The 11,466-nt window shown below is 42.7% G+C and overlaps 1 protein-coding gene and 1 pseudogene across 1 annotated transcript; both read left to right on the forward strand.

The window, feature by feature from the left end:
- The first annotated feature begins 442 nt into the window (after positions 1–442).
- On the forward strand, positions 443–1,375 carry LOC102268733 (olfactory receptor 1L8). The gene has a single exon (XM_005903091.2). It carries the CDS (start codon positions 443–445, stop codon positions 1,373–1,375), a length of 933 nt encoding a protein of 310 aa, XP_005903153.2.
- Positions 1,376–9,393: 8,018 nt separating this feature from the next.
- On the forward strand, positions 9,394–10,331 carry LOC102269015 (olfactory receptor 1L8-like; annotated as a pseudogene).
- The last annotated feature ends 1,135 nt before the right edge of the window (positions 10,332–11,466 follow it).

An 11,466-nucleotide genomic window follows, 5' to 3' on the forward strand; every position in this document is an offset into this window, starting at 1 on the left:
GCCTGCAATGCAGGAGACCTGGGTTCGATCCCTGGGTCTGGAAGATCCCCCAGAATGAAATGGCAACCCACTCCAGTACTCTTGCCTGGAAAATCCCATGGATGGAGAACTGGTAGTCTACAGTCTGTGGGGTCACAAAGAGTCAAACACGACTGAGCAACTTCACTTTCATTTTTCATTTTCAAGGAAGATTCAACTATGCTCTTCCTCAAAAGTTCTTGCTATCAATACAAGAAGCATGTGAAGTCTTAGAGTTGAGAAGGAAGGGCAAGTTCAAGGACCACAAAGGTGACAAGTTGCCTGTGTGGTAGCTAGTCACAACCCTATAGGTAGAAAGTGAAGGTAGGAAGAAGCACAAACTTGTTGGCTTGTTTATGGTTTCAGTCATGGAGATGTGTGTTACATTATATGAATCTTCTCTATTTTAGTTGGCTCTATGATCATGGAAAGACTCAACCAAACCAGCAGTGTCTCTGAGTTCATCCTCCTGGGACTCTCCACCTGGCCTGAGGACCAGAAGCCACTCTTCATCCTCTTCCTCATCATATACCTGGTCACCATAACAGGGAACGTGCTCACCATCCTGGCCATCCGCTCTGACCCCCAACTGCACACCCCCATGTATTTCTTCTTGAGTGTCCTGTCTTTCACTGACATTTGGTATACAACAAGCATTGTCCCCAAGATGCTAGTTGACTTCCTGTCAGAGAAGAAGACTATCTCCTATGCTGGGTGTCTGACTCAAATGTATTTTATATATGTTTTGGCTAACATTGACAGCTGTCTTCTTGTGGTCATGGCCTTTGACCGTTATGTGGCCATCTGTGACCCCTTCCACTACGTCACTATCATGAGCCACTGCCGCTGTGTCCTGCTGGTGGCCATCTCCTGCTCATTGTCTCACCTCCACTCACTCCTACACATACTTCTGCTGAATCAGCTTACCTTCTGCAACTCCAATGTTGTCCACCACTTCCTCTGCGACATCAACCCTCTGCTGAAATTGTCCTGCTCCTCCATATTTGTCAATGATCTCATAATAAAAACAGAAGGGCTGGTTGTTTTGGTGGCCCCCTTCCTATGCATTGTTTTCTCTTATGTGCGAATCTCCATTTCAGTTCTCCAGATCCCCTCAGCTACTGGGAAACGCAAAGCCTTCTCCACCTGTGGCTCCCACTTGACTGTGGTAATCCTGTTTTATGGAAGCATCTTTTATGTCTATTTACAGCCCTTGTCCAGGTACACTGTTCAGGACCGAGTGGCTACAATTGTCTACACGGTTCTGTCCTCCATGCTCAACCCTTTCATCTACAGTTTGAGAAACAAAGACCTGAAGAGGGGCCTGGGGAAACTGATGGCCAGGAGGAAATCCTAGTCAGAAGCTTTGTGGACACGTTCATGGGTGTTTCTGCTGGTTTCTGATATACACAACAAACTCTTGTAAGTCAGCAGGTATAAATCACATGTGTCATGGATGTTTGATTGTGCTCACTTCTTTACATGTGCAACTATCAACTATTGAGACTCTATTATGATTAGTAATAGGCTCCAGTTCTACCAAAACCCTGATTCCAGTTTTCATATATCTACATCTGTCTTCCTACTGAAAGGCTGCACATGCTATGAGCCATGTGCAATGTTGGGACTCATGCCTCTGGAGGAGAGAATTCAATCTGCAGCCAGAGATGAGGCTTGATCACTAGAAGGTTTTGTGTAATAAACTTTTATTAATGTATGAAAGAGCTAGAGAAATCTTCTGACATAGACATCAGAAGGAGACAGAAAGAGTGCCTCCTTGTTAGCTTTTAGCAAGGGGGTATAATATCAATAACCTCAGATATGCAGATGATACCACCCTTATGGCAGAAAGTGAAGAGGAACTAAAAAGCCTCTTGATGAAAATGAAAGACGAGAGTGAAAAAGTGGGCTTAAAGTTCAACATTCAGGAAACTGAGATCATGGTATCTGGTCCCATCACTTTATAGGAAATAGATGGGGAAACAGTGTCAGGCTTTACTTTGGGGGGCTCCAAAATCACTGAAGATGATGACTGCAGCCATGAAATTAAAAGACACTTACTCCTTGGAAGGAAAATTATTACCAACCTACACAGCATATTAAAAAACAGAGACATTACTTTGCCAACAAAGGTCCATCTAGTCAATGCTATGGTTTTTCCAGTAGTCATGTATGGATGTGAGAGTTGGACTGTGAAGAAAGCTGAGCACTGAAGAATTGATGCTTTTGAACTGTGGTGTTGGAGAAGACTCTTGAGAGTCCCTTGGACTACAAGGAGATCCAACCAGTCCATCCTAAAGGAAATCAGTCCTGGGTGTTCTTTGGAAGGACTGATGCTGAAGCTGGAACTCCAATACCTTGGCCACATTGGAAAAGACCCTGATGCTGGGAGGGACTGGGGACAGGAGGAGAAGGGGATGACAGAGGATGAGATGGCTGGGTGGTATCACTGACTCGATACACATGAGTTTGGGTAAACTCTGGGAGTTGGTGATGGACAGGGAGGCCTGGCGTGCTATGATTCATGGGGTTGCAAAGAGTCGGACATGAACTGAACTGATACCCCTATTAACAAGCTGCTAATTAGAGAGAGGAAACACCTCAAAACTGAGAGAGTTGCACCAGGCCCCTCACCCAAACATGCATTTTAAGATAGCATTGGCACAAAGTGAGTCATCCCCAGCCATAAAACAATTGATATGAATCTTGAAGAAAGGCAGATTTCTAAGAAAATACATAGTTTATTAACAAGCTAAGGAAAGACATTTACATGAGAAAAACGCATTGGTTAGCTCAAGGTTTGAGATAAAGTGAAGTTCAGGTGGAACCAGTTGTCGCCATGGTGGAGCCAATGGTTCAGGTGGTTCAGGTGGAACCACTTCTGTGTTGCAACACAGAATTCAAAGAAATTTCTTTAATTTTGTGTAGAGAAGGAAAAAAAATGTCTGCCACTTGCAGTTTGTTTCCTCCTGTCTCTTGGGGACCTCTGGACTTCCTCAGCTCAGTTCAGTTCTGTCACTGGGTTGTGTCCAACTCTACGACACCATGGACTGAAGCAAGCCAGGCCTCCCTGTCCATCACCAACTCCCAGAGTTCACTCAAACTCATGTCCATTGAGTTGGTGATGCCATCCAATCATCTCATCCTGTCGTCCCCTTCTCCTCCCACCTTCAATCTTTCCAAGCATCAGAGTCTTTTCAAATGAGTCAGTTCTTCGCATCAGGTGGCCAAAGTATTGGAGTTTCAGCGTCAGCATCAGTCCTTCCAATGAACACCCAGGACTGATCTCCTTTAGAATGGACTGGTTGGATCTCCTTGCAGTCCAAGGGACTCTCAAGAGTCTTCTCCAACACCACAGTCCATCAGCAGATGAATGGATAAGAAAGCTGTGGTACATATACACAATGGAGTATTACTCAGCCATTAAAAAGAATACATTTGAATCAGTTCTAATGAGGCAGATGAAACTGGAGCCTATTATACAGAGTGAAGTAAGCCAGAAAGAAAAACACCAATATAGTATACTAACACACATATATGGAATTTAGAAAGATGGTAACGATAACCCTGTATGAGAGACAACAAAAGAGACACAGATATATAGAAGAGTCTTTTGGACTCTGTGGGAGAGGGAGAGGGTGGGATGATTTGGGAGAATGGCATTGAAACATGTATAATATCATATATGAAACGAATCACCAGTCCAAGTTCAATGCATGATACTGGTTGCTTGGGGCTGGTGCACTGGGACGACCCAGAGGGATGGTACGGGAAGGGAGGAGGGAGGGGGGTTTGGGATGGGGAACATGTGTATACCTGTGGCAGATTCATGTTGATGTATTACAAAACCAATACAATATTGTAAAGTAATTAACCTCCAATTAAAATAATTTATCTTTTAAAAAAAAGCATCAATTCTTCGGCACTCAGCTTTCATTATAGTCCAACTCTCACATTCATACATGACTACTGGAAAAATCATAGCTTTGACTACATGGACCTTTGTTAGCTAAGTAATGTTTCTGTTTTTTAATATGCTGTCTAGGTTGGTCATAACTTTTCTTCCAAGGAGCAAGCGTCTTTTAATTTCATGGCTACAGTCACCATCTACAGTGATTTTGGAGCCCCCAAAAATAAAGTCTGTCACTGTTTCCATTGTTTTCCCATCTATTTGCATGAAATGATGGGACCAGATGCTATGATCTCAGCTTTCTGAATGCTGAGTTTTAAGCCAACTTTTCATACTCCCTACCAAGGCTTTAACACTCTCACTACCTTTCTCTTCTCCAGGAACCCACATCTTTATTCATTTGCTCTAAGTGTTATTGAAACCTTTGTCTTCCCACAAAATTTCCTGAAACTGATTTATATCTGAGCAATGACTTTTGATTCCCTTAATATCCTTCAGTTTTCAGTGTAACTTTTGTGATTAACTTGTTGAAAGTCATTGCAGTGATTAAGAAAGCGAGGAGAGAGATAGAGACAAGATTGAGACTCTTATAAAACTGAAACTTCCACCAGGTGAGCCAAGTGTCTAGTGCAACAGCTATACAGAGATTGTGCCTCTTCCTTCTTCCATATTTTTGACAGCAAAATGTTCTGGGTTCTGTAGTCATCAAAAGCCTAACTCTTAGCCCCACTTAGCCAAGTGACCTAGTAGTTCAGCACTCAACTGCCCTGATAATCAGGCCAGGGTGCATGGGGCTGAGTTGCCTCTAGGCCTTTACCCTGGTCATCTGGTATTTGTGCCTCCAGGCACTGGTGCTATCCTTTCTCTTAGCTTCAGTTCCCCTTAGAGATTCCCCTATTGCCACCATCATAACCATCCAGATCTTCCTGTGCCCAAGGAAAGAGTTGTTGTATGAACTTAGAATTAATTATTCTAAGGAAAGTATTAAAACTCATAAGTGAATGTTAAGTGCAGACAAAAATAGGAGCTTCTTGAACCAGACAGAGACATACTGGGGTGCTCTGGGAAGTAGAGTCATCTAGGCAAGGACTTTGTTCTGTTCAGCTTTTGTTTCTTCCTTTATTTTCTATTATTACTCAGTGATTTTAGACTTTATTTTTTAATCTGAATATTTTATCATTTATTATTCCCCTACATTCTTCCTGAAGCTATTATTCAGTAGGTTTCATGTGGGCCTGTGAATCTGCATTTTAAGGGGCACCTCCTAGAATGACTAATCTGGACTTTATGTGGGAAACTGCATGACTGAAAATTTCTGACCACTCCCTATGTCCTGCTGTTTGTATTTCTGGACTTATGCTTTCAGTAATCCTATAATCTACATGTATACAGATACTCACTGATTGCAGCACTTTTTATACTAGAAAAAATTAGAAATAATCTAAAAGCCTATAAATAGAGAGATAGATAAACAGTGGTTCAATTTTTCCATAGAAAGAAATGACATATAATAGGTACAAATAAGGAGGTATATCTCTAGCACTGACCTGAAAAGGCATTATGAATATACACCTAAATGTTTATAAGTAAACCTATTATGTTAAAAAATAAATAAAAGTGTATATATATGTGTGTGTGTTTGTGTCTGTGTGTGTGTGTGTGAGGGTACATTATTGTGTATCTGGTGAAATTATATACCAAGTAAGAAAACATATACCCTTATACACACACAGTTCATTTCAGTCGCTCAGTCATGTCCAACTCTTTGCGACCGCATTGACTACAGCATGCTAGTCCTGTCCATCAAAAACTCCTGGAGTTTACTTAAACTCATGTCTATTGAGTCAGTGATGCCATCCAACCATCTCATCCTCTGTCATCCCCTTCTCCTCCTGCCCTCAATCTTTCCCAGCATCAGGGTCTTTCAAATGAGTCAGTTCTTTGCATCAGGTGGCCAAAGAATTGGAGTTTCAGCTTCAACATCAGTCTTTCCAATGAATATTCAGGACTGATTTCCTTTAGGATGGACTGGTTGGATCTCCTTGCAGTCCAAGGGATGCTCAAGGGTCTTCTCCAATACGACAGTTCAAAATAATCATCTCTTTGACGCTCAGCTTTCTTCATAGTTCAACTCTCACATCCATGCATGACTACTGGAAAAACGATAGCCTTGACTAGATGGATCTTTGTCGGCAAAGTAATGTCTCTGATTTTTAATATGCTATCTAGATTGGTCAGGAGAAGGCAATGGCAACCGACTCCAGTGTTCTTGCCTGGAAAATCCCATGGACAGAGGACCCTGGTAGGCTGCAGTCCATGGGGTCGCGGAGAGTTGGACATGACTTAGTGACTTCACTTTCACTTTTCACACTCATGCATTGGAGAAGAAAATGGCAACCCACTCCAGTGTTCTTGCCTGGAGAATCCCAGGGACAGTGTAGCCTGGTGGGCTGCTATCTGTGGGGTCTCACAGAGTCGGACACAACTGAAGCGACTTAGTAGTAGTAGTAGTAGGTTGGTCATAACTTTCCTTCCAAGGAATAAGTGTCTTTTAATTTCATGACTGCAGTCGCCATTTTCAGTGATTTTGGAGCCCAAAAAAATAAAGTCTCTCACTGTTTCCACTGTTTGCCCATCTATTTCCCATGAACTGATGGGACCGGATGCCATGATCTTTGTTTTCTGAATGTTGAACTTTAAGCTAACTTTTTCACTCTCCTCTTTCACTTTCATCAAGAGGCTCTTTATTTCTTCTTCACTTTCTGCCATAAGGGTGGTGTCATCTGCATATCTGAGGTTGAATTTCTCCTGGAAATCTTGATTCCAGCTTGGGCTTCATCCAGCCCAGTGTTTCTCATGATGTATTCTGCATATAAGTTAAATAAGCAGAGTGACAATATATAGCCTTGACATTCTCCTTTTTCTTATTTGGAAGCGGTCTGTTGTTCCATGTCCACTTCTAACTGTTGCTTCCTGATCTGAATATAGGTTTCTCAAGAGGCAGATCAGGTGGTCTGATATTCCCATCTCTTGAAGAATTTTCCACAGTTTATTGTGATCCACACAGTCAAAGGCTTTGGCATAGTCAATAAACCAGAAATAGGTGTTTTTCTGGAACTCTCTTGCTTTTTTGATGATCCAGCAGATGTTGGCAATTTGATCTCTGGTATCTCTGCCTTTTCTAAAACCAGCTTGAACATCTGGAAGTTCACGGTTCACATATTGCTGAAGCCTGGCTTGGAGAATTTTGAGCATTACCTTACTAGCATGTGAGATGAGTGCAATTGTGCGGTAGTTTGAGCATTCTTTGGCATTGCCTTTCTTTGGGATTGGAATGAAAACTGACCTTTTCCAGTCCTGTGGCCACTGCTGAGTTTTCCAAATTTGCTGGCATATTGAGTGCAGCACTTTCACAGCATCATCTTTTAGGATTTGAAATAGCTCAACTGGAATGCCATCACCTCCACTAGCTTTGTTTGTAGTGATGTTTCCTAAGGCCCACTTGACTTCACATTCCAGGATGTCTGGCTCTAGGTGAGTGGTCACACCATCGTGATTATCTTGGTTGTGAAGATCTTTTCTGTACAGTTCTTCTGTGTATTCTTGCCACCTCTTTTTAATATCTTCTGCTTCTGTTAGGTCCATACCATTTCTGTCATTTATTGAGCTCATCTTTGCATGAAATGTTCCCTTTGTATCTCTAATTTTCTTGAAGAGATCTCTGGTCTTTCCCATTCTGTTGTTTTCCTCTATTTCTTTGCATTGATCACTGAGGAAGGCTTTCTTTTCTCTCTCGCTATTCTTTGGAACTCTGAATTCAAATGGGTATATCTTTCCTTTTATCCTTTGCTTTTCATTTCTCTTCTTTTCACAGCTATTTGTAAGGCCTCCCCAGACAGCCATTTTGCTTTTTGCATTTTTTTCTTGCAGATTGTCTTGATCCCTGTCTTCTGTACAATGTCATGAACCTCCATCCATAGTTCATCAGGCACTCTGTCTATCAGATCTAGTTCCTTGAATCTATTTCTCACTTCCACTGTATAATCATAAGGGGTTTGATTTAGGTGATACTTGAATGGTCTAGTGGTTTTCCCTACTTTCTTCAACTTAAGTCTGAATTTGGCAATAAGGAGTTCATCTGATCTTGTTTTTGCTGACTGTATAGAGCTTCTCCATCTTTGACTGCAAAGAATATAGTCAATCTGATTTCAGTGTTGTTTCCTTCATACTGTTCCTATGGTTCATGGGGTTCTCAAGGCAAGAATACTGAAGTGGTTTGCCATCCCCTTCTCCAGTGGACCACGTTTTGTCAGAACTCTCCACCATGAACTGTCCATCTTGGGTAGCCCTACACAGCATTGCTTAGTTCCATTGAGTTATTCAAGGCTGTGGTCCATGTGATTAGATTGCTTAGTTTTCTGTGATTGTGGTTTCAGTCTTCTGCCCTTAATGCCCTCTCTCAGCACCTACCATCTTAGTGGGGCTTCTCTTTCCTTGGACTTGGGGTATCTTTATGGCTGCTCCAGCAAAGCATAGCTGCTGCTCCTTACCTTGGACGTGATGTATCTCCTTATGGCCGCCACTCCTTACCTTGGATGTGGGGTATGTCCTCTTGGCCGCTGGCTGCTCCAGTGCTGTGCAGCCACCGCTCGCTGCTCCAGCTCTTTAGTTCTGTAAACCATATTGGGCCATGCTCAGTAATTCTTTAATCCAATTTTCTGCTAGTCAAGGCTATAGTTTTTCCAGTGGTCATGTATGGATGTGAGAGTTGGACTGTGAAGAAGGCTGAGAACTGAAGAATTGATGCTTTTGAACTGTGGTGTTGGAGAAGACTCTTGTGAGTCCCTTGGACTGCAAGGAGATCCAACCAGTCCATTCTGAAGATCAGCCCTGGGATTTCTTTGGAAGGAATGATGCTAAAGCTGAAGCTCCAGTACTTTGGCCACCTCATGCAAAGAGCTGACTCATTGGAAAAGACTCTGATGCTGGGAGGGATTGGGGGCATGAGGAGAAGGGGACGACAGAGGATGAGATGGCTGGATGGCATCACTGACTCGATGGAGTGAGTCTGAGTGAACTCCGGGAGATGGTGATGGGCAAGGAGGCCTGGCGTGCTGCGATTCACGGGGTCGCAAAGAGTTGGACACGACTGAGCAACTGAACTTAACTGAACTGAATCAATTTTTTCTAGATTTAAAAGTAAACTAATGAAGGTTCAACTATGCTCTTCCTCAAAAGTTCTTGCTATCAACACAAGAAGCATGAGAAGTCTTAGAGTTGAGAAGGAAGGGCAAGTTCAAGGACCACAAAGGTGACAAGTTGCCTATGTGGCAGCTAGTCACAACCCTATAGGTAGAAAGTGAAGGTAGGAAGAAACACAGGCTTGTTGGCTTGTTGATGCTTTCAGTCATGGAGATGTGTGTTACATTGTAGGAATCTTCTCTGTTTTAGTTGGCTCCATGATCATGGAAAGACTCAATCAAACGAGCAGTGTCTTGAGTTCATCCTCCTGGAACTCTCCTCCCAGCCTTAGGACCAGAAGCCACTCTTCATTCTCTTCCTCACCATGTACCTGGTCACTGTAACAGGGAACCTGCTCACCATCCTGGCCATCAGCTCTAACCCCCAAGTTCATACCCCCATGTATTTTTTTTTTTTTTAGAGTGTCCTGTCTTTCACTGACATCTGCTTCACAACAAGCATTGTCCCCAAGATGCTAGTTGACTTCCAGTCAGAGAAGAAGACCATCTCCTATGCTGGATATCTGACCCAGATGTATTTTATATATGCCTTTGGTGACATTGACAGCTACCTTCTGGCATCCATGACCTTTGATCACTATGTGGCCATCTGTGACTCCTTCCACTATGTCACCATCATGAGCCACTGCCGCTGTGTCCTGCTGGTGGCCTTCTCCTGCTCACTGCCTCACCTCCACTCACTCCTACACATACTTTTGCTGAATCAGCTCAACTTCTGTGACTCCAGTGTTATCCACCACTTCCTCTGTGACATCAACCCTCTGCTGAAATTGTCCTGCTCCTCCATATTTGTCAATGATCTCACAATAAAGACAGAAGGGCTGGTGTTTGGGGCGACCCCCTTCCTATGCATTGTTTTCTCGTATGTGTGAATCCTCATAGCAGTTCTCAGGATCCCCTCAGCTGCAGGGAAGAGCAAAGCCTTCTCCACCTGTGGCTCTCACTTCACTGTGGTGATCCTGTTTTATGGAAGCATCTTTTATGTCTATTTACAGCCCTTGTCCAGGTACACTGCTCAGGACCAAGTGGCTACAATTGTCTACACGGTCCTGTCCTCCATGCTCAACCCTTTCATCTATCGTTTGAGAAACAAAGACATGAAGAGGGGCCTGGGGAAGCTGATGGGCAGGAGGAAATCCTAGTCAGAATCTTTCTGGACATGTTCATAGGTTTTGCTGCTGGTTTCTGATGCACACAACAAACTCTTGTAAGTCAGCAAGTATGACTCACATGTGACATAGATGTTGAAATGTGTCCACTTGTTTACACATACAACTATCAACTATGGAGACTTTATGATGATTCAGTATTAGGATCCAGGTCTACCAGAATCTTGACTTCCAGTTTTCATATATCTACATCTCTCTTCCTACCTTCCTCTTCTTTGGGAAACCACATCTTTATTTGCTTTAAGTGCTGTTGAAACCTTTGTCTTTACCCCAAATTTCCTGTGACTGATTTACCTCTGTTCAATGACTTGTGATTCCCTTAATATCCTTCTGCTTTTAGTGAAATTTCTGTTATGAACTAATTTTTTGAAAATCATTGCAGTGATTTAGTAAAAATAAGCAGTTAGACAGAGAGTGACAAGATTGAGATTCTTATAAAACTGAAACTTCCATCAAGTAAGGAATGTGTCTAGTCCAACAGTTATACAGGGATTGTGTCTCTTCCTTCTTCCATATTTTTGACAACAGGATGTTCTGGGCTCTGTAGTGAACAAAAGTTCAGCTCTTAGCCCTGCTTAGTTAAGTGACCTATTAGTTCAGCGCACAACTGCCCTGATAATCTGCCCTGATAAAGGCCAGGGTGCATGAGGCTGAGTTGCCTCTGGGTCTCTAGTCATCTGATATCTGTGCCTCAAGGCACTGGTCTTGGTCCCTCTCTTAGCTTCAGTTCCCCTTAGAGATTCCCCTATTGCCACTATCATAACCATCCACATCTGTCTGCTTCCCAGGGAAAGAGTTGTATGTACTTAGAATTATTCTCAGTAGCTTTTGAGCAGAGACTTACAACTTATATGTGAACACTGAAGGCAGATACAACTAAGAGCTCCCAGTTCCATGCAGAGATATACTAGGCTGCTCTGGGAAGTAGAGAGTCATCTAGGTAAGGACTTCATTCTCTTCACTTTTGTTTCATCCTTTCTTCTCCATTATTTACTCTGTGGTGTTAGGCTTTATTTCATAACAGTATTTTATCATTTATTAATACTACTGTCCTACCTTCTTCCCACCGTTACTCTTCAGTAGGTCACGTGTGGGGCTTGTGAATCTG

The sequence above is a fragment of the Bos mutus genome, chromosome 11, assembly GCF_027580195.1.
Source record: "Bos mutus isolate GX-2022 chromosome 11, NWIPB_WYAK_1.1, whole genome shotgun sequence".
NCBI classification, from domain to species: Eukaryota; Metazoa; Chordata; class Mammalia; order Artiodactyla; family Bovidae; genus Bos; species Bos mutus.